The sequence below is a fragment of the Trachurus japonicus genome, chromosome 4 (assembly GCF_045865225.1).
Source record: "Trachurus japonicus isolate A0001 chromosome 4, Traja_1.0".
NCBI lineage: Eukaryota > Metazoa > Chordata > Actinopteri > Carangiformes > Carangidae > Trachurus > Trachurus japonicus.
The window spans coordinates 26462710-26487131 of NC_140910.1; the positions used below are offsets into that span (position 1 = coordinate 26462710).

Here is a 24422-nt window from a genome sequence, read left to right on the forward strand (position 1 = left end):
GAATGCAATATTGACATAACCAAAGTGGGTTAGCAGACATGGTTCTATTTCTTTATGAATGCAAGTCCAATTTTAGCTCAGTTTTTGGTTTCCACCAACTTTTGAAGGAAATATCTGTCTTATGACTTGGTGCTGGGCAGGTAGGGTCCTATTAAAGCAAATTTTGCCGTGTGACTGACTGAATGACCATTGGTTGGTTGATTTTGATTTGAAAATGTTGTGATGCAAACAAGCACTGTTGATGCATGATCAACTCAAGACCTTCACCTTTTCTACAGTGCCTTACTTTCTATAGAGCAGTCATCAGTGTAGCCATTAGGGCAGCTAATGTTAATGAGCTTTTTTATACATAAAAACAAAGGTTAATCTGTAAATCCAGCCAATAACGAAAAAACAGGAGTTTCTGTTTGTGGAAAAAACAAAACTATGATTATGATGGAAACATCCAGCTTGTGGTATTTTATTTGATTACAGTCACAGTGTCAGAGAGGAGACTGATAAGCCATTAGGTTAAGTTAAAATGTTTTCTGTAGAGATGATTGAAGAAGCAATACTGTGCAGCCATAATCGTCTTCCATATTGCTTCTGTGTGCAATGTTGTGTTCTGTGCAAATGTAGGAGAAACAAACATGTAACGGACTGACAGCGTCGCCTTCAGAGAAAGTGGTTAATATTCCAGACATGTTCTCATTTCATCTGCTTTAATAGCAGTGAGACCGCATGTCCCCAAACGGTTAATTTCCTTGTGTCCTTTTTTCCCCACCCTTCTCTGTTGTTTCAAAAACTTTAATTTGCTGTGTTCAATCAGCACATTGGTGGTCCTTCATTATACTGAGAAAATTAGACTTCCATTTGATTTGAAATTCTTTTATTTTTGGCTTTGTGACACCTGCAGATTGGTCCTTATCGCCGGTCTTACCCGAGATGGGAAGTGCATATTTGTGTGTGATGTGAGTGTGTCTGCATGAAACCAACTCCAGACCAGCATGTAAAGGAACTTGAGAGTAAAGGCTGCTTTTCACTTATGTCCCAATGGACACAATGAAGCGGCGGCTCATGCTGAAATCAAACACCTGCCACTCAAACCGCCTGACTGTGTCACAGACAAAAGGAGCTTATAAACATATTTCCTTTATAGATATTGCTGTAACTGGGATGAGTGATTTCTGATATTCCGGGAGCATCAACAATGCATAACAATGACATGGAAATGATCTTTTTGCTTTTCTCAAAGGGGAAACATTTGTTTTGCAGAACCGCCATCTGATTTCTATTCTATAGTGCCTGGATGTCTCAGTTTTGAGATGCGATACTCCATATTTTACTCTTAAACTCAATCTACTATGAAAGACAAACAGGCAATTAAAGCAATTCTCAATACTTAAAGGGATAGTTCAACATTTTGGCAAATTGGCCCATTGCCATAATAGTTGTTTTCGAGGCAAATGCAGAGACTGCTTCCCGAAAAACTGCCCCAGACGGGGAATGTGCATCAGCTGTTTTGCATGATTTCACCTTGAAAACAACTCTGTCTCGTAACGTTCTGTTATTATCTCATAGCGTGGTGAATGTGCAGGTCACAACTTGTCCACCAGAGCGTTTTGGAGTTGTTGGATTGTGTATTTGATGAGTTTGATGAGGGAAACCAAGAAATCCCATGAGCCTCCGTAGCGTAGCTCTGAGCAGCTCGCGGCTCTGCTCCGCTGTTCTAAAAATAGCTTGCACTGACAATTAAAGGTAAAAAACCTACTCCTAAAACTATAGGGTTTATGGCAATGGGCCAATTTGCCAAAATGTTGAACTATCCCTTAACATAGTCCTTCTAATTGTACTTCAAGTAGATGTAAGTAAAATACACTCTACTGCGCTAACTGGCATGGCAATGCAGTGACATATCTAAGTCTGCGGAGATGTGTGGGAAGGTTTGGGCCAAATTTGATATGCTGATTTTTAACAAAAATAGCCCGGTTGGTAATTCATCATACTGCAGAAGGAAAGTGTCACTCTATCCACTGAGAGAAAGCCGAGGAAAGAACAAAGGGAAGACACGCTGCTGTAGATGAAAGCTGCAGTTTTCTCCCACTTCTCTCTTCAAACAAACACGCATCAACCACGGCATCACACAAACTGCTGTGAATTTCTTTATACTTGCCTCGTGTTTGGGCTTCAGAAGTTTGAGGGTTCCAGGTGAGGTAGTTCATTAGCAGATTCACAAAAAGAGGCAATTAAAAAACCAACCAAAAAAGCAGTATAGAACTATTTTAAAGGGGTTCTGGAAAGATCTCGGAGAACTCCTTATAATGACTTAACACTGTGAGACAGATGGACTCATCACAAACTAGAAACCATCTTGCCATGTTGCTCCAAGCTGTTGGCGTTTGGCCGGACCACAGTAGTCGAGACCAACCAGTGCTCTGTGAAGGAGAACTACTGGCAGCCATTGACTGTCCGTATAGATGGAAGTAGCCTCTGTGTGCCATCATCCATATCTTGGAGAGTGACTTTGAAACTCAAAGCAGGCTGCTCCACTGTTATCTTTGCAGAACCGGACTCTATCCCAGTTTGTGTTTGGAGCAGAAGACTGTGGTGAATGAAGGATTGTGGCAAACCTACACTCACCCACTCAGAGTAGAGCCCCTCAAATCTGCATGAAAAATCACGCTCTGTACTGTTGTCATGAAGAATCAAAATTGTTTTGCACCAAGCTGTGAACTTGTTTATTTCTGCTGTAAAGTCGGACATTTCAACATCATAGTCTATCGGGATTGACTCATTTCCATCAGACTCTAGTGGCCATAGGAGGATCTGCAGGTCTTGGCTTCAATTTCAGCCCTGTACGTTTTTGGTGTGATGACAGTGAAGAGAGCAGCATGGATGGAGCTAGAGTTTGATTTACTAACTCTTATATAGTTAGAAAATGGGGAGGAACTACAATCTTATTGGTTGAATTCAACCTGTGTTACATCACCAGCAAAGTGGGTTTTTTTCATAACAGTGTCAGGGTAATAGTGAATCAACTAAATGAATCGCAGTGACACAGGCCAATCCTATAATTTGAATGTATTAATTAGTGAAATATAAAAAATATGCTAAACCAAAAAAGGCTGTAGGCTACATCTAAACCATAGTTACAGCTTGATGCCAGCTGAAGAGTCTGTCCAGGCTAACATTGGATCTTTTTTTTTAAACAGACTAAAAACAATGTAAATGTTGTATTTTTAAAACTCATTTTAAACCATTAGTGGCAAAATATTTCTTACATTAGAGGAAAAGACCTGTGGGGCTCTTTACTGAACATTTTTAATGTGAGAGTCTTTACTAATGTGTGTTCAAATAGCACTCTCTCATGTGGTGCATTTAGTGTTAAAAGCAACCACGCAGTAATGATAATACATTTACAGTAATGTGAAAAGTGTTGCACCTGTTCCAGTCGGTGTTGACTTGTTACCCCATACACACAGGTCAAAATATATGTGAAGTGGGATGAAAGACTTCATGTGAGTCCTGGAACAAACCGCAGAATCATTTTTTATCCTGTGCATCATCAGAACGAATGACAGAGATGAACAGTGGAGAAGCAGTGACAAGATGGGAGAGACTGAACAAAAAGAGAAATGAGGGGTGGAGAGGGAAAGATGAAGAGAGAGGAAGTTAAAGAGGAGAGGAGAGGAGATGGAGGCAGAAAGCATGCGAGGAGAGGAGTCCTGAGGCAGACTGTTCTTTCCACATAAATGGATTTCAACTTAGAGAGAGCCTACAGTGTTTTAGGTGAGTCAAATTAGGACTTAAAGAGATTGTGGCTTTGATTACACAGCTAAGCATTGATTGAATCTTTCTACACCAGGGTGGTGTAATCAGCCCCGGGTTGGATCCGGGCTAATCACACACACACACACACTCACCTATGCATTTCTCTTGGATGATTTTTCTCAGTCAAGACATGAGAAGAGAAGAGAATTGTGCGTCAATCATATGTGTGAAACTGTGTGTGTTGGAGGGTTTTACATAATTAGTTTTCACCTGTTTTAATTGCATTATTATGTAAATGTTTCTTTGTCTCTTCGACCTGAGCTGCTCTTCTGTTGTTTGCGTGATATTTGTTTCCACTTGTTTTGACTGAAGCACTAATTCAATTAGGATTAGAGGTGTGCAGTGTCAGGTGTATTTTTTTTCCTTTATTGAAATTCACACTCTGAAGGCCAACGCAATATTCAGCTGTACCGTAGAGACGGGTAGCTGTCATCAAGGTTCGAGTTTGTTTTTGTTGTTTTTTCACATGAGCAAAAATGAGAAAAACATAATAAAAGGAGCAAATTTGAGCATAATTAGTGACTAATGATTAAAAAAGAAAACACATTAATTGAAAGCAAAGGGACAGAAGTGTGTTTGAGTTTAGGTTTGAAAATTTCAGCACTTAGTCTGCACTCAGGTGCTCGGGGAGATTATTCCAACGACTCGGAGCATGAAAGCTGAAAACTGCTTCACTGAAGGTTTCAGTTTTTCACTTCATGGTTATGTTAAGACACTTAAAGAACCTGCTGTGGTTTAATCCAGAGGAAACTCGACTCTGATGTCAGACACAGCTTCTTTGTTCACATTTGACCACTCTTTAACCACACACATGGATGTGAATCCTGTGGCAGCCCACCATCCGTCACAATCATCTCCATTCATAAATGTATCTTATCTTATTCAAAACACACAGTACATCTGAATACAATCCAGACAGTGATTACATTTCCGACACAACACATTTGCTATCGCAGGTTAGTTGTACAGAAACATAATTTGTAGAAGACAGAGTTGTTTGTACTGATTAAAGAACGTGTTTGTAACATGACTGATAATATGATAATTGGCATAATTTCCTCATTATCTCCATAGGAAGCATCACTGGTGGTGGAAGGCCTAATCTGTGTGTGTTAAATCTTTCGTGCACTGAATTATTTGTATTCACTTTGGCTGAATCACTGCCGTCCTTTGTCGAAACTTGCAGATGCACATCAGAGCGCTCTCTATTTTGACAAGTGCAACATGGAAACATTCCAACGTTTTATGAAAATAAAAATAATGCCTTTGACATTTTCAAGAAATCACAATGTGTGTACGATAAGGACGTGTTGATTGTCTTCTGGCGTCATGCTCTCTTTCTCAGCGACACACGAGCAGTCATGTGAGGCGTACAAACACAAAGGCAACACCTCAGGACATTACTACATAGATGTTGACGGCAGCGGACCAGTCAAACCACAGCTCATCTACTGTAACATGACAGGTAACATGTAAACACAGCACCTGTACTTCCTGTTTCAGTTCAAGGTTATAATCATCCTCATACAAATGTATTTATATCCCTCTTCCCCGCCAGAGGACCGGGCCTGGATGGTGATCCGGCACAACAACACTGAGCTGACCAGAGTCCACTCGTCTCCAGAGCAACACCGACATTCGGCCCATTTTGACTACGCGTCATCGGAGAAGCAGTTGGCAGCCATCCTCGGCCAGTCGGAGCACTGCGAGCAGGAGCTGTCCTACCACTGCAGGAGGTCCCGCCTCCTCAACACGCCAGGTGAGGCCGCGACTCACTGAGGTGATCAATAGGAGGAAGGTGTTCACGTTTTGACCGTTTCTGGAGTGTGTTTGCGTGCAGTTAGAAGGAAAAAAAGGGCTTCAGAAGGATCTATACATGGAGCCCCAGGGGAGCGGCGAGAATCGATGATTTAGTTAACTAACTAAAACATCAATTACATTTTCTGCTTTGCATTTTCCTCCTCCTTAGATCCAAACCTTCACTTGCACCACTTGGTTTCTCGTTTATTTTTTTCCAACCTTTCCTGCTTATCCTTATCCGAAACTAGGACGCCTGAGTTTCAAACTGCATCCCATCCTGTTTTGACCCGTGCACCGACACAGCCAACTTATCAGGATGCTTGTGAGAGAGGAGAGTCTTGAGAGAGCAGCTGCCCATTATCTGTCCAATTTTTATCAGAGAAGCAGCAGTGGCAGCCGGTCAGAGCAGGGCAGCAGCAGGGCTGAATCCAGGACAGGGAAGTGACAGAGCAGAGTTGGCTTGTGTTGAAATCCTAAACATAGAAGGGTAAGGGAAAGAGAATTGGATCTCTCTGTCCTATTTTTATATGCAAATCAAGTGCGGACTTTAAATACATCCAAAAAAAAAGAAAAAAGAAACGTGTTGGGATGAAAACACAGTGAGTGAGTGACAGTTCTCGGTCTGAGACGTTTCTCATTCAGATGTGTTAATGTATCCTAGTGGGATTCATTGTCTTACCTCTGTTGTAAAATTCATGTGGAATCCATCTCTGTTTTGCAGGGTAACTGGTCCCCAAAGCAAAAAGGAAATTTAAAACCCACTCCCATGAAAATCGTGTTTTTCGTGCTTTTCACATGTTCCTGTGGCATTTTTCTTGTGTTAGAGCACATATCAGCAGAAAAGGAAGTGCAAAATTGCATTTCTGAGTTTTTCTGCCTTCAAATTGCTGTGAACCAATGGCAGACACAAACTGGCCGTTTCAGGGAGACTGGAGTTGACATGTCACAGCTCCAGGGGAGGGCACTAGTGCTACAACCTCCCGCCCCGCTCCGCATCTGGCTCAGAGGTGAAAGGCTTAACAGCTCAGCGTAGCTGTCAAGGTATAACAGGTATAGCTCACCTGGTAGAGTAGCTTGCACCGTGAACAATGTCTATGTTCCAGTCTGGGATCGAATCCCAGTGTGGAGTTTTACGCTAAACGCGCTGAATCTGTAATTGTACAATGTCCAGCTGTCAGCGAGCGGGGGGTGCGAGGAGGTGCGAGGAGGTGGCTGGGCGGGTGCAGAACAGGTGCAGAACAGCGCAGTCTCCGCCCACCCTCCAGAGGCGCATTGCTAATGAGCTGGTTTTAAAATGACCGAAAAGGGTCGCGGGAGTGGGACTTTAAAGTGTGTATTTGTGTGTGTGTGTGTGTGTGTGTTTCAGAGGGAGCTCCGTTCAGCTGGTGGGTGGGAGGTCTGGATCCAGGTCAGGTCCAGACGTACTGGGGCGGAGCTCAGCCAGACAGCCATCAGTGTGCCTGTGGTCTGCAGGACAGCTGCCTGGATTCAAACCACTACTGCAACTGTGATGCTGACTACGACCTGTGGTACTGAACTGTACACACACCTTAACACACCCACCTATTTTATTTTATTACTGTATTTCCCATTATTGATTGATTATCATTATTATTGAGTTGCAGTGATGCTTTATTCAGGGGTGTCAAACTCATTTCCCGGGCTACATGAGAACCCTAAACGTTTCCCTTTGTTTGAGAGCAAAGAGGTACATTATGATTATGTTATGAGCACCCTGAAAATTCGTGCAATTTCAACAATATTATGCCTCTTCTGTCTTTTATGTAATTCATACACTTGGCAAATTCATCCTGTGGGCCAGATTGGACCCTCTGGTAGGCCCGTTTTGGCCCCTGGGCCGTATGTTTGACACCACTGCTTTATATTGAGAAAACAAATCCACATTTGTTACAGGGGTTCATACTGTAGGGTTTCAATTCTCAGAGGACGAACCAGACTGATAATGGCCATCGATCCGTTTACCTAAATTTGGTGCAAAACATTCACTCAAACTCATTAAAATTTCAGAGGTCAAAGGTCAGGCTCACTGTGACCTCACAAAACAAATTTTTGGACATATGTCATACATTAAATTTGTGCACTAATTTTTCCAAGATTTAACTCAAATATCTAAACTGATTAAAGGATTAAGAGATGAAATTTTATACCCGCAAGGTCACCTTCACTTTGACCTCATGCAGTCATTCAGGAAGAGAGATAGTTACTAGACTTCATGCAACTTGTTGCTGTTTGTTGTCGTCCTAGTTTTTGTCCTCACTTGTAATCACTTTCACTCTGTCAGTGCTAAATGGTTTATGCAAAACTATTTGTTGCAAAAACAAATGATGTTCTCATCAGTCTCAGTCTCAGTCTCTGCACTTGTGTGTTTTGTGCTTCTGCCAGAGAAAAGGCCTGTTGATGTCACTCACATCATGGCTGCAGCAACATTACACAAAACTGACAGCTTCCACTGCTGTCGTCTATGTCGAGGCTGAATCTGAATATGACAGAGACATGAAAAAATATTTCGTTTTTTACCATTTTAATGGCTGCGTGTAGAGACGGTGACATTTTAGTGACATTTTCTGTCAAGAAAGAAATAATTTAATAATGACAAATGAAAAAATAATTTATAATGACATGAGAAAATCCAACACTGGAGTAAAAACTCTGTGTGGGGAGTTCGAGGTATCGCAGCAAAGTCGCAGCTGGTGTGAACACACACGCTGCTTCTCTGCAGCAGTTCAGCAACATCAGCCGCCACGCTCGCACAACGCAGCGCAGGCGGCGAATTCCTGTCGTTGCACCTAATAAACATGAGCAGGCTCTCACAGAATCACTGTGCACCAGCTGTTTTCTTCTAATACAAACTTGCCTTTTATTGAAATAATTGAAACTGCCATCTAAACTCTACTTTATTGTCAATAAAGAAACTAATTGTTTGGACTAGCTTTAAAAACATAGTTTTTTGTTGTTTTTAATAATGATAGGTAAAACAATAACTTTCTAAATTTCTGATACTCTTCACTGAAGTCTTTGCTCCTGCTCTAATCACTAGTCATTAATATGATTCAGCGCTTTCCATCACGTCCCGCCTCACTGGACTGAAAGGATCCGTGATGAGACGTCCGGGACAAATCCCAAGATATTTAAACATCCCTCTTCATGTTTTATCCCATCCTGTATTTAAATCCTTTTATCCATGCTGTAAGCAATTCTGTATTTAGGTCACCTTCCCCAATCCTGTGACCAATTCTGCAGCAAGACCCATTTTCTCATATTGTTACCAATCCCGCCACTGTCTGCATAGCCAAAGGTCTTTATTTCTATTATCTTGCTCCCTAAATCTGTGCGGCTCCGGCTCTATTTTTACTTTAGACTTTCTCTCTCTTGCCGTCAGTATCACATCAGATTCACCGGCGCTCTCTCTCTCTGTGTGGTGCCTACAGTCCTAGATTTTATTTTTTGACAAAAAAATTTGCAGTGACAAAGCGACACTGCAGGAATCTGAGACACAGCGGAGATGTGTGTGTGTGTGTTTGTGTGTGTGGTGTGTGCGCAGATGATTCATTTGTCCTCCGTTTCTGCACAAAATGTTTCCAGAACGTCGTCGTCCAGACTCAAAGTCTTGTTTCCGTGTGAACGTGTCCTCAGTGGTTTGAGTTTGATGGCTGAACATTCACCTCACTCACTCTGATGTCCTCCTCCTCACCTCCTTCTCTTTCTCTTCACCTCCTTCTCTTTACCTCCTCCTCTTTGCCTCCTCCTTGTCCTCTTCACCTCCTTCTCCTCTTTACCTCCTTCTCCTCTTTGCCTCCTTCTCCTCTTTACCTCCTCCTCCTCTTTACCTCCTTCTTCTCTTTACCTCCTCCTCCTCTTTGCGTCCTTCTCCTCCTCCTCACCTCCATCTTCCAATCTTCATCTTCTTTTACAATTGTTCCCTTTTGCCTCCTTTTACCCCTTTTTCTTCACTTCACCTCCCTTCACATTGGGCTTCATATTTTTTTTAACCCTTCTCTACTTTTGTTTCTCTACTTTCTCATCCTTCATCTCCTTCTTCTTCTTTCTCTTATCCTTTCACTCCTTGTTTTCTTCCTCATCTCCTCTGTCTCTTCCAACTCATTTATTTTCTCCTGATCTCCTCCTCCTCTTTCTCCCTCTTCTTTCACTCTACTCCCCAAACCCTCTTTCTGTCATATTTTATCTCCTCTCCCTGCTCCTTCTCTTCTTCCTCATCTACACCTCATCATCTTTTCCAACTCCCTCTCTTCTCAACCTGTTCCTTACTCCTACTACTCCTCCTTTCTCGCACTCTCCTCCTCCTGCTCTCCCTTCTCCCCTTCATCCCCTCCTCCTTCCTCCTTATATCCTTCCTTTTCTTCTTTCCCCTCTTCCTCCTTTCTCCTCATTTTCTCCATCTCAATCGTACTTTTCTTTTCTACTACTTTTTTCTTCTTCCTCCTCCTCCTTCTCCTCCTACAGGACAAATGACTCGGGCCTACTCCTCCATAAGGAGTTCCTCCCGGTCAGGTCTTTGGTGCTGGGTGACGTCCAGCGGCCGGGGTCGGAGGCTGCCTACAGGGTGGGACCCCTCCGTTGTCATGGAGACAGTAAGTCTCTCAGTTCCCATTTCCCATAAACAAAAAAAAAGTGGTCTCTGGTTATTTTGATATTATACAGTAGGAATAATGTGAACCAGGAGTTTTAAGAGTTTTAATTCATTTTGTTATGATGATGTTAACAATATTTAGCTCCTAAATAATCCTAACTATTTTAAATAAATAATGACTCATTTATCCATACACATTTACGTAATAGTCTTCTATTTATGTCATTGGCCATGGGGAATGGGTCTACAATCTGCACATGAGAAGTTATTAAGCATTTAAATGGAGGTGTGAAAAATCAGGCAGAAATAGCCGGGGGGGTGACCGGTTAATTAGAAAATAGGCTGCAGCCAAATATACTGGTTAATTAGCAAACCAGTAGCTAAAGCAGGCCTATGACTCCACTTCTGCTCTTTAATAACAACTTCTGATGATAAACTAATCTAAGTGATATGTTTTACCGCATTTTAATTCCCATCGTCGGTTTAACGACTAATTAAAAATATATAAATAAATGACTTGCAAGATAAATCAACATAAATGAGATAGTGCAGCCAGAGTTATGTCTTTGTTCTTAGCTAATTAGCTGAACAGTTGGTCCATTTGTTTACGACACAATCTTCATTATAGAGCCATTATAATGAGTTTCATTTAAATAAGCTTTGCTCCAAAGTGATATATCCACTTTTGGACAAAAAAAAAAGAGAGAAGACATTCCTTTACATCAAAGAACAAGAAGTGGGAAAACATGAAGTATCTTTTTCTGTCTTGCAGAGAACTTCTGGAACGCCGCTTTCTTTGACAAGGAGACGTCTTACCTTCACTTCCCCACCTTCCACGGAGAGCTGAACGCAGACATCTCCTTTCTCTTTAAAACCACGTCCTCCTCCGGGGTGTTCCTGGAAAATCTGGGTATCAAGGACTTCATCCGCATCGAACTGAGCTGTGAGTGAAAGAGCAAGTGAAACTTTTCCTCATTACCAAGTAAAACTTTTTCCTTGATTTGTTCTAAATACCTGGAGGTGAGAGTTTGTCAAGAAGAACAGCATCACCGGCCGCCGCGTCGATATAAGTTAAAGTTTCCCTTCACTTATCAATATGTAATGTTTGACCATCACCATCGTGCAGAATATTGTGTGCAGTTTATTTCACATCCACCTGGAGAAGTTGGATGGTTCAGTAGAAGCATGATTTTGTGCTCAACATAAAAATGTATCCTTCAAACCTCCTGAGCACACGACTTTCAGTTTAGTAAGAGACATCTTGAATTTAAAGGGATAATTCAACATTTTGGCAAATTGGCCCATTGCCATAATCCCTATAGTCATAGCAGTAGGTTTGTTACCTTTAATTGTCGGTGCAAGCTATTTTTAGAACGGCGGAGCAGAGCCGTGAGCTGCTCAGGGCTATACTATGGAGGCTAAGGGAATTTCTTGGTTTCCCTCATCAAACTCATCAAATACACAATCCAACAACTCCAAAACGCTCTGGTGGACAAGTTGTGACCTGCACATTCACCACACTATGAGATAATAACAGAACGTTACAAGACAGAGTTGTTTTCTAGGTAAATTCATGCAAAACCGCTGATGCACGTTCCCTTCAGGGGCAGTTTTTCGGCAAGCAGTCTCTGCATTTACCTCGAAAACAACTCTGTCTTGTAACGTTCCTTTATTATCTCATAGTGTGGTGAATGTGCAGGTCACAACTTGTCTGCAAGAGCGTTTTGGAGTTGTTGGATTGTGTATTTGATGAGTTTGATGAGGGAAACCAAGAAATCCCATTAGCCTCTGAGCAGCTCACGGCTCTGCTCCGCTGTTCTAAAAATAGCTTGCACCGACAATTAAAGGTAACGAACCAACTGCTGTGACTATAGGAATTATGGCAATGGGCCAATTTGCCAAAATGTTTAATTATTCCTTTAAGAGTTAAACTTAAACAATTTGAAACAATTTTCTAGTTGGAAAATGAAATTTAAAGAAAAAAACATATAAGATACAAATTGTGGCTGCAGAGGGTCTCTAATGTTCTGGTTCATCAGAAGCTTGTTAGTGACTCCCTGACCACTCATCCTAACCAAACTGCTAATGTGCTGAAACTAACCAAACCCTAACAGTGGCCCATTAGATCAGAGCTGTTGTCAGAAGTGGTAACAGCACCCTGTTGGCTGTGGCATTAGGTCAGGAGATTCCTCTGTCGCTCTCTGCGAGGCAATTAAAAATGATGTATTCAGTGGTTTAATTGGGAGGAGGACGTGTTGGGGAGCACTTTAGCCCCCGCTGCACAGGAAGTGATGCCTTTTTATAGGTTGGTTTGCTTGGTGCAAGTAGAAGAAATCTGTTGCATCAAGTCTGAGGAAAAGATGTGACATTAGTGGCAACACTTGGGTAACTCAGGTGTAATGTCTTTCTCTCTCTTTATTTGCTACGCGCGCACACACACACACATTCACACACACATACATGTTCAGACAGCAGGACAAACAGTGGCCTTGCTCCTCAGGGGAAACCCCGGCGCTGTAGCGGTGGAGTGCCTCTCTTGTCTATTACTTCCTGTTATAATGACAGCCGGTGCTGAGGTGACTCCGTTGTATAACATTGCTGCTGTTACAGTAACACGCCCGCAGTCAGACCAGACAGCAGCTTCTAAATGAAGTCCTGCCTCTGGGTTCTTCTATCAAAGGGCTCTGCAGACCCACGGCAGTGCAGCTTCTTTCTCCCTCCGCCGTCGTTGTCGTCTGTGAGGGATGAGGTTTAGTTCGTGCACAGATGTCACCAGGCAGTGTGGAGCCGAGCGAAGGGATGCTGGAAGTGCCGTGATGGATGAACAGGCTCTGTGTGGCCTTCAGCTCACCTCTCTAGTATAGGTTAAGCTTTTAACCTGACAGAGCTGAGAAGATTAATGACAACAACAATATGCTACACTTTCACCACCGTGTTAACATCACATTACAGCAAACGTATTAGAACAGGAGTTTCAACTTGAGCTGTGTCCCTCGGACGACACAGTAAACTCTCATGTCTTAAAAATCGATCTTAGTTTTTCCCAAATGTTGTCAGTTCAGCATCAAACTTTATTCCTTTACTAGATCCATCTCCAGCAGAGGACAACAAAGTCAATTTTAACTCATTTTGATTAATCAGTTAGTTTTTTCTGTATGTCTTCCCTCAGTTCAGTATGAGAAGATGACAAAGCTGTGCTGATGAGAAGATGTGCTCTGACCTCTGACCTTGTAAATGCATCAGCGGCTGAAGCTCTTTACAAACGACCACTATCTCCACCGCCACCTGCTTTAACAGCTGCAGTGAGCTGAATATTGCGTGTTTGTGCGATACAAGCCGGAGGAAGTGCAGCTGCATTAGAGTCTGCATTTATATTAGCTTTGCTTACACTGAGCATGCTAATTATGCTAATGGTATAATGATGTTCAGTATCAGTTTAATGTGATCGCAAGCTAACACTGTAAATTAGCACGAAACACACGGTGCAGCTGAGTCCGATGAGAATATCATTAGTTTATCAGGCATTTGGTGACAAAACAAAATACATATTTACAGCTATAATAAGTTAATTGATGTTGAATGTCATCTGATTTCATAGTAGACCATCCAATGATTGTTGAAAGACATTACACTGTATAGTCGCTATATACGGGACAAATGTCAAAAACACTAGTGGAAAAGTCACTGAACAGAGTCATGAGGTAATTTCATGGAAAGTGAATCTACCACATAGGAAGAACAAAAATGTGAAAATGTGAAAACTGAAGAGCAACTGCAACTCTGTAAAAGTTGCTTGTGAGGCGACAATACAGAGCTGGACTGAATAAGGTAGCGTCTATAGACACACACACACACACACAAACACACACACACATAGTCAATAACTGCAGTGCCTTCTGCTCTGGCCTGGTCTCTCAATCCTCTCAGATTTGTGTCCAGCTGTCTGTCCATCCTGCCAACAGATGGACGGGTGGGAGGGAGTCGGTTCACGTTTGTGCCAACATATGATGATGGAGGACCACGCCTGCTGCAGGCCGCTGCCAAACCCAGGAAAAATACTTTTTTCTATGAATAAAAGAGCCATGTTTTCATCAGGCTGCAGCAGTTTTACAATAAAAATGAGATTTTCTTAACGAAACACTTTAATCTTGAAGCTGTTTTGGTTGAATTTAACAATTACAAAGAGAGAGAATCTCATCGCCCACACACACACACACACACCTCATTCTCCCCTCAAAGTTAACTGTGTTGAATTAAGGACAGATTCTTCATACTTTATTGCTGACTGAGACTGTTCCTCCCAGGCTGGATGGATTTCACACATTTCACGTGGAACATCTGCAAAAAGGATGTAGCTGCAGGAGCGTACAGCAACACGGTGTCAAGTCAACATCATTACACACGCACAGTCGTGATGGTTTGTTTAAAGTCTGTCTCCACGTAAAGATGGAGCTGTGTCTCCTTTGGAAGTGACACGAGGGATTTACAATGTCTCACTCATCAGAGGACGCAATTATCTCCAAGTGTCAGGGAAGCTTTGTTAATCAGCCTGTTGGAAAATCAACAAGAACAAGTCAAACTCACTCTGTCAGTGTGACAGTCAGCCAGTCGTCCAAACTCACACAGACCGTGTGGAAGCTCCTCTTTGTGTCTCCTCACTTTATTTTATCTGATTCTTCCTCAATCATCTGACCTCTCTCCTCCTCCCTCAGCCTCCTCTGAGGTCGTCTTCTCCTTCGACGTGGGGAACGGGCCTCTGGAGGTGCGGGTGGTGACAAGCGTGCCCCTGAATGACGACCGGTGGCACAGTGTGAGGGCCGAGCGCAACGTGAAGGAGGCGTCACTTCGCGTCGACGACTTCCCAGCCGCCACTCGGGAGGCTCCTGCCGATGGACACATACACCTGCAGCTCAACAGCCAGTTATTCATAGGTGAGAAGATGAAGTCCTAACTTGAAAATGTTATATCAGGAGCATTTTAAAGGTGTACAGAAAAGAAAATTGAATTTGAGCCCACTCTGGGTCATAAAATTAATGTGATAACTCATCTTTCAGACAATGTAGGCCAAACTTTGTGCAAAATTCTATTTTCAGGATGAAAGTGTGGTATTTTTTTTTCGCATTGGATAATGCAGGCGCACGGATTATACGTCAGCCTGCGCACGATTCACCAGCCAATGATATTGGATCCGTCATCCGTCATTCAAACGTCTGAGACACACACACACACACACCGAGCTCAGTCTCGCCCCAAGCTTTGAATATCCCGCCCGCTCGATAACGACCAATCAAATTTGTTTTCCTCACTCGGGTAAACTCGTGTTGCAGCTTGTGACAACTCGGCGCGACAAACGGCCATTTCTGTACACCTTTAAAGATCTTATTAGTGTTGGGTGAAGGTGTCGGGGTTGGTTTGGAGGAGTGGGATTAGGCACACTGTTGAGAGAGATGTGCTGTTTGAACATTAACCTCATTAGCAGCTGACTACAACTGATAATTGCCTCCGTGGCTTATCCGCCTGCATCTCCGATTCTAGACACACACTTACAAACAAGCGTGCAGTCGTGTCCACGGGCACAAACGAACAAAGACCTGCTGAGGAAAAAGATATATTTACGAGCAAAGGGAGCCAGGAGATTACAGTCTTTTTGTCTCCTGAAGGAGGCAGCCACTCACGGAAATTAAACTTAAGCTGCAGACTTTTTTTGGTGCTGTAATTTTTGTCTATTTTGCCATGCAGTCGCTCTTGTTAGATAAAAGTTTTTTTTTTGCTGCTGATGTTCCTCTCAAGTCTCAGACAGGGAGCTGCTGCTGCAGTCTCAGACAGCTGCATATGTCTAATAAAAAAAACAACAAACATCATCTTCAGGGTCTTTTATAACCCAGCTGCCCCGAGGTACTTAGACTGTGGTGAGTAGTGTTAAGAAGTGCTGCTGCTATTGGCTGGGTGGAGACTTTGGAGAAAAAAAATAGAAAATAAAGGAGATGCTGAGTCAATGCTTTCTGAGCACTGAACAATAATTGCCTTTCATAAATACCAATGTATTATGGTGCCTTAATACAGTGGATTATGTAGCGTTTGTGTATTTGTGCCTGTGTGTGCAGCTTGTAAAGATTTTTATCAGAGCCATGTTGAATTGTGCTGCTTCTGCTTTGATCTCATTTGCACAAAAATAGGCTCTGAAATCACCTTTAACCAGACAAATGTTCAGCTGTGGAGGGACACGCACACATTTCATCTGATGACACATTAATTACCACACCGTCAAAGTAAAAAAAAAAATAGAATATATGATTTATATTGTCAACAAAAAGACCCAGAACAGCATTGTGTAAGTGCTCTGACATCTCTATCCCATCAAGTCCACTGGTTCCCAATGAAGATGCACATTAAAAAAAAGAAACAGGTCAAAATCTAGTTTTATTTTCACCAGTTTCCCAAACCAGCTCACCTCTGTGGATTTTAGAGACTATTTTCACTTCCCGCCCAACACACATGTGATGCACTGTTGAGTATTTAGGACAAGAAGGCTCGTGCGTGTGGGGTTCACTCAAAATAAACTACACTGGCCTTGTTCGTGATGGTGGTGGTGCTCCGTCACCCAGAGCAATGGAGCTGTGTGACACAGAGGAATAGGATAATTGACTGGCTTTTTGTGTCTTTGTTTTTTTTTTTGTTTTTTCACTGGACGTATTGATGATAAGAATAAAACTGATTCATCACCTGCTGTATCACTTTAAAAAGAACTTTTTCTGGTTAATCTGCACTTTTTGAACTTGCACCATGGCAGGTTTAACCTTTAGAGATACAGTGCAAATGTCAGATTCAAGCTTTTAAACTATTAGATACTAAAAGAGCAGAGTTTGGTGCTTATTTTAAGGAACTCTGGCCTTTTTTATACACTTTTCAGGATTTAAAACCATCCTTATATTAGGTGTGTGTGGGCTGATCCTGAAATATGGATACTGCAGATTTTAAATGTTTCTGTTGTAGGATTAAAACATTGATGCTTTCACTCAATCAATTGGGATAAATGTGTGTTTTATCAAGTAGAAACTAGCAAGGCTGTCACTGTGGTCTAGTCCAAATAGTAGGAACAACTTCTTTGTCCATCTGTCGTACTGTAGCTCTATAAACTACTGCCGAGCACAAACAAAGTCGTGTGTTGAACTTGTTCGATGACACATTTTGTGATGTGTGTGGGAGGACTGTCTGTGACCTGATGTGACAACACCACAGGTCTTGTCAAACACCGGAGATGTAATCACAGGACACAGTATGATGAGGTTGTGCAGCAGTCTGGAGAAGAGGAGAGAGGTTCAGACAGGGCCACACAGACTGACAGGTATCATCCAGGTACAGACAGAGAGACTGAGGGTACTGGTGATGTCGATCACTGTCACCGACTATGGGAGAGCGATTCAGGCTTCAGTTTGTGTGTTGAGGCAAATGCAGAGACTGCTTGCCGAAAAACTGCCCCCGACAGGAACGTGCATCAGCGGTTTTGCATGAATTTACCTCAAAAACAACTCTGTCTCGTAACGCTCCGTTATTATCTCATAGTGTGGTGAAGGTGCAGGTCACAACTTGTCCACAAGAGCGTTAGTTGTTGGGTTGTGTATTTAATGAGTTTGATGAGGGAAACCAAGAAATCCCATGAGCCTCCGTAGCGTAGCTCTGAGTAGCTCGCCGCTCTGCTCTGCTGTTCTAAAAATAGCTTGCACCAACAATTAAATGTAATGAACCTACTGCTATGACTATAGGGATTGTGGCAATGGGCCAGTTTGCCAAAGTGTTGAATTATCCCTTTAAATAGATATAAAACAATCAAGGCTGCAAGTTTTGAATACGACAAAATGTATTTCTTTATTATCAGTGATGTCTTTTTATTTCCTTTTTGTACAAAGTACCATATCGATATCGGCGATATACCAGAAAGGAAATCAGTGGCACTGCACATCACTACTTTCTTATTCCTCTCAACTTCATCAGTCTAGACTCTTAACTTTATGTCGTCCACAGACTTTTGCAGCCACTCGCTCTTATCAGCCAAACTGTTTGAGGAAATGATGAAAATCCATCCTGTATTATGAGGCTTTATCTTTCTGCAAATATTATGGACAGTCATTCATTTGCAAACAAACATTTTTGAACCAATAAATAATGATGAGATCGGAGAGATGCAAAGCGATGGAGGTGGACATTGATTGGATGCGGCTGTGTTAAGCCAGTAATCCTCCATGAACAGCGAGAGAGAAGTGACCACGAGTCGCTCTCCTTGCATGGGCAGGACCGTCCTGGGCGGTGTTTACTGCTGATGCGCAGGGATTTATGTGTTTGAATGGAAATGTGATGGAATTTTCCAAATACACTGCTGTGGGAGAGGGTGTTTGTGTTTGACAAAGACTTGATTTACTGCAGAGCATTATGCATTTGGGTGTCTCCAAACACGCTTGTTTTGGAGAATGAGGAGCTCCAGACTGCTCCAGAAAATTGTTAATAAAGCGTAATATTGCCTTGGGTGAATTTATATTACAAAGTTATTTTGGTTCAACTTAATTTATTACCATAGAAAGGGAAATTAATTTTGCACACACGCTGTGACACGCGTCTTTACAAGCCGTGCTGAAAATAATACTCATATTAATAACTCATCATGTTTTTACAGTGTCTGTGTCGGCTGACACGAACAGATAAGAGTGTTTCTGTTCTCTTACTTATTTATGTCACATCAGAAAATAGATTATCAGATATGTGTTATATATTAATGCAAGAATATTTATCATTGTTTTTTTTTACTATGCCTTCTTTGTTCACACACACTATGAAGTGAGAATGTAAATCTGTTTACTCTTCACTGTCACAGCAGTTTCTTCCTCTGGCAGCTGCTGTCCTTTATTTCTCAGAGTTTCTTCCCCTGGGCAGTCTTTGGTCTTTTAGCTAAGTGCACTATAAAGTTTTGACCCTTTTTGTGGTCATTGCTAGTATTTTATAGACATTTCAAATGCAAGCTTTTGCCGGTTATATCATCATCAGACATGGCGTTTGCAGTGCAGGTTTTTCAAACTTTCAGCCACTTCTGTGAATGTGTAAATCTGTGCTGTGTTTGTTATATAACTCTAGTTGCAGACCTTAGTCTCACAGAGGTTTGGTGGTTTTCGGATGCTCCAGCAAAAACATTTGAAGCATTTCCAGACTCAGGCTGTGAGAGTAATACCCTGCCAATTCCAATCTGCAAGAACAATAACAACTGTCATGCGTGGATATAAAATAAGATGTCACCAGTGTGGAACTTGGGGAGAAATGTAATTTAGTCAAGTCTAAACTCTGTGAGCAGTGAGAGGTTGTTATATTAGAGAGTTAAATGTCAGGTGAAAGGAGGAAGCGATAGCTGTGTGAACATCAGACACCAGATGGCTAATCGGCCTCGCTGTTAGCCAATCATAGAGCCAGCACGTCCATGTAGGCAGAGTCAGTGCATCAGTCCCCTGCAGAGCAGACGTGGCCTCGATGAGCTGCAGTGGCAACATTAGACTGTCAATCACAATTTACTGCAGACTAGACAGAAACAGTTCAGCCTATAGATCCACAGTCATACAGAGACTGAATAGGAACGTATCCAGCAGGGAAAGGTAGTTTAATGATGTGGGTTGAAGAGAAAAGTCACACTATGACTTCAGTGCATCGGCTCTTTACATAAACATGGATGTAGCCTCCACGACGTCACCTACAGGTCCCTGAAGCTCAGAGTGGGCTGCTTCGCTGTTGCCATGTTGACAGTGCAGTGTGAGAAACAAACTCTCACCTACGTGTCGGCTAAAGTTGCCACACACATGCACTTAAAGCATAATAAATGTTAACAGCTGAGTTTATACCACTGTACAGGAAGAAATTTGTCACATAGACAACCAAAGCACCAGGCTGTAAACATGTTTATTCTGCTGTTATGTTGACATTTTAACATGGTGGTCTATGGGAATTTTGCTGCAAGACTCAAGCAGCCGTTTGAGAATCTATAGTTTTGTTAACGGGTCCATTTTCGATAAATATATAGTTTTGTCTTTATAGTTATTTTGATATTATTATTTAGTGGTCGACTCGCCCAGCATTTCCTAGTTTCGGTTTTGTGGACGCTGCCTGGCGGGTCATTGGAATAACGCCGCCAGATCGCTATTTATGGTCGGAACTACGACGGTATCCGATCGTCTTCGAACCTCCGACTTTCACTCTTGATTAATGAAAACATTCTTGGCAACTGTTTTCCTTTTGTCCGTCTTGCACCGGTCCAAGAATGTCACTGTGCGCGCAGAGGCTCATGGGAAATAGTGTGAAAACACTTTGCTTTCCAAAACTCCTCGTAGTCCCTTTAGTGTTGGCATAATTTTCCAGCCCTGAAAGTTGCTGCATGTCTGTCCCTTATGTTGTTTACATTAGAACTAGAGGCTTGGTACATAGAGTATTTTTGATTTGGTTTGATAAAACCAAATGTCATTTATTTCCAATTTTGCTGATTTCTCCCCCCTTTACCACTATTATTCAGTCAGTTCTCTGAGGGGGAAAAAAAAACTGTAAAAGGTCACATCTGTCACGGGTCTCAGAAAAAGGACCCAAGAGCAAAACTCAGGAGGCAGGTGCTGTAGGAGCAAAGGAATAACTTAGGGGAAAAAGAAAAAGAAAGAAAACCCACAAATACACAAGGATACAAACAAAGTACAAAGAGTTAGGCTGAGGCGAAATCCAAGTCTCACAGGCAAGGTCAAAAACACAATCAGGCAGGCAAAGCACAGAGCGGTGGAGAGCCAAGGCGCCATGTGGAAGAGCACAGGTGGAAAGGGGCCAGAGACTACAGTGCGTATATATACAGTATATAGAGAGAGATATTTAGGAAATGCACAAACAACCAGGTTGAATAGATGAATGTGCAGAATAAAATTCACAGCCATGCAACACCCATGCATATTAGTGAATGTTTTTTTATGCTAGTTGCATAAAATATGCTAACAGAATACACAAAGCACAAAGGTAGGTGGGTGAAGTTGAATCTGACATCATTGAATGTGACACCGTGTTTTCGTTTTCTGTCGACAGGAGGCACCGCGTCCAGACAGAAAGGCTTCCTCGGCTGCATCCGCTCTCTGCAGCTGAACGGCGTCACTCTGGACCTGGAGGAAAGGGCCAAGATCACCCCCGGGGTCCGACCCGGCTGCCCGGGCCACTGCAGCAGCTACGGCTCCCTCTGCCAGAACCAGGGTCGCTGTGTGGAGAGAGACAACGGTTTTTCATGCGACTGTGGTCAGTCTGCCTACACGGGAGCGTTCTGTCATGAAGGTACAGAGACACATAGACTAATATAGTTTTACTACAGTCCATATTTAAATATTACAACAAAAGTGACTAAACTAATGTCCTATATTCACAAAAAAACCTGGTACCTTTTAATAGCTAGTTAAACATAACATTATTTCAAATTTCCCTTCTCTTCTCACTACACGCGACACACTGGATGTGAAAACCTGAGAGAAACATGGTCTGATAGGTCTTTAAAATAATGAGACGTCTGTCCTCCAACTTCAGATGTGCTCATTTAGTTTTTCACTCTGACAACTGCCTCGACAATTTAAATTTTACCGTGCATGAGAGAAGAGGAGGCTAATTCAGCATGAAGCTCATTATAGGTCGGTGTCTAAAGAAAGGCAGAGTGAAGTGTGTGCTATAAAACCGCTCAAGATATCATTCATGGGGTAAAGCATGAAAAAGAGTAGTGGTGACAAGTGCTGAATATCTTTAAAGAATTAGTTTTAAACAGTCTCATATTATAGAGGAACATAGTGTTTCTGCCACTCACTATTGAATTCTTTTACATACGGTATGTTACATTACACCTACATATATTTCTGTGGTATTAAACAGTGGCATGATGTCTCTCATATGGTATCAATGTAATATTAGTGCTGCGACTGTGTTATTTGAACAGAAGCCTATTCTCCTGCTCTTTATTACATTGTACTTTGTCACCACAGGGTGTGTGTGTGTGTGTCCGTCTCTTCTCTCCAAATAAAGACGAGGAGATGTGTTTGCTAGTGTGAGATGCCAGTCACAGGTGGTGAAGCATTAGTCAGCCTCGCTGAGGGATAATATACCTACAGCACGTCACACCCACTGCTCCTCTGTGTGAAGGTGCTGTCACAGAGCTGTCTCTTTGTTACGAGCGTTTGGCAATTTCTATGAAATTTTGTTGGAAATGTAAGCCAATCAGATTTTATCAGGTTCACCAACCCACGCTGTTCGTGTTATTAACGAGAATTAAAGTAAGCGACAGCTCATTGAGCTCCGTTCAGAGATGCTGGAAGGAGTGAAAGTAGGAGTGCTGATGCACAAATGGCCCTGACTGAGTGAGTGATTGATTGATTGTGTTTCCACCATTGGTCAGCCAGATGTCACATGACTGAGCTGTAGTTTCTCCATTGGCTGTTGTTCTTTCACAATGTTGTGGCACAAACTCTGTTGTTATATGATTAGTGGGTATAAGGCTGGACGGTGTGGGTGCTACTATATGACTATGTGGAGTTGCATTCAAGTGCATGGTCTTCGATCTATGGTCTATCTATGGCATGTTTAGTGTTTAAGTACTACATGTAACGTTTATTATAGAGCAAATGTTGGCATCTCTTATGATCAGTCTAAAAGACAAATTACAAGTTCAGAATCCAACTTAATTTCCTAAGAGCTGTCACCAGTGGGAAAAAGGAAACCAGCGTTAACTCTTGTGTTTGGTATGTTGTTGTGAACCTGGTGTATCGACAGCCATTCAAATGATTACAAAAGTCTTACACTGAATCATTGTGTAGCCTTTCTCTCGCTCTGACTTGCTATTCCTTTGCTGGCACACACATTATTACCATTGTGAAAACACAGGCTGATGGGGGTTTTTTTTCATTGTATTTCAAACAGAAGACAAGACTTTCTAACTCGGCAACTATTGATTTTTGTCATTTGAAATAAAACCATCTCTACCAGATTGTATCATCATAATCACCAGGTTTTTTCTTGCTAACTTATTGAGCAGAAAGTGCTATCTCTGGCTGAATTTTTAAGGTTTTCAGCTGTCTTTTTAAAAGATAATGAGTTATTTTGTGGTGAAACAAAGCAGGTTAGAAGCCAGAAGGTCGGACGCACACACACCATTTGATGATCCACAAAGAAGATGGAAGTGTAGAATTTGTATTCATTTGGTTCCACTGTTTTAAGATGGAAAAACACAGGATCTGATGCAATTTAGTTGTAAAATAACACAGTTGAAGTGCAGCACAGAGCTGTCTAGCAGTCTAAAGAAGTAACATCCAGGGAACACAGCGGGGACACTAAATCTGTGTGTGGATGATACTATTTGTGAATGGAGCTTTTTTTTTTTTTTTTTTTAAGTTAATCTTTGCTCGTTTTATTTTTGGAGAGGATATAAACACATGCAGAGAAATCCAAAGCCTGACAGGCCCTGCTGTGCCTTGTTACGGCTGCTAAGCTATGATTGGTCAATCACCGTTTGCAGAAGGGAGTTAATGTCAGATGCTACACACCCACATTTTTAAAGTTTCGTTATTTTTAGTGCCGTCTGAACTCTGTAACACACCTGGAATAAAACTTTCGACATCAGGACTAGAAATGCTATAGTCCTGATGAAAGTTTGTATTTTTCATGTTCAAGCTGCACACAACACCATCATCATGACCCATCATGCCCTGCTGCTTTAATGGGGAGGACAGAGTACAGATCTTCAGACACTTTTCTGATGAGAATCTTTCAGTCGGCAGACATTAAACCGACCCTGACCGTCTGCACGGCTCGGCCTCAACACTCATTTTGAGGAGATGACAATGAGTCCATTGTGCCGGTTAAGGTCAAGCAGCAGGATTATCTTGAAGGACTCCTCTCGAGCACCATGTCCACAAAGTAATGCATAGAGAGGGCTTGTCTCACAGCGCTGAAAGTCAACAAATGTCAAAGTCACTCAGTGCTGTAGAAATAGATTGTATTAAATGAAAATATGAGATGATTTCAACGGCTGCTGCTCGGTCTTCACTTTATAAATATCTGCTAATACACATTCATAATCACTACCTGGCTTTGTTTTTCGAGTCTTGAACCATCCAGGTTGAGTGGGCTGGCCCACTGACCCCTGCCTCTTTTTTTTTTTTTTTTTTACTTT

The 24422-nt window shown here is 42.1% G+C and overlaps 1 protein-coding gene across 2 annotated transcripts in view; it reads left to right on the plus strand.

Annotated features, from left to right (window-relative positions):
* Positions 1–24422, plus strand: part of LOC146989066 (contactin-associated protein-like 4) — a 115481-nt gene that overhangs the window by 73698 nt on the left and 17361 nt on the right. For both annotated transcript variants that reach the window (XM_085775002.1, XM_085775004.1), the window contains exons 12-18: positions 5156–5275; positions 5369–5569; positions 6977–7139; positions 10093–10220; positions 10992–11162; positions 14932–15150; positions 21308–21547. In XM_085775002.1, the coding sequence (XP_085631128.1) occupies positions 5156–5275; positions 5369–5569; positions 6977–7139; positions 10093–10220; positions 10992–11162; positions 14932–15150; positions 21308–21547 (1242 nt within the window). The remainder of the gene's footprint in view (positions 1–5155; positions 5276–5368; positions 5570–6976; positions 7140–10092; positions 10221–10991; positions 11163–14931; positions 15151–21307; positions 21548–24422) is intronic.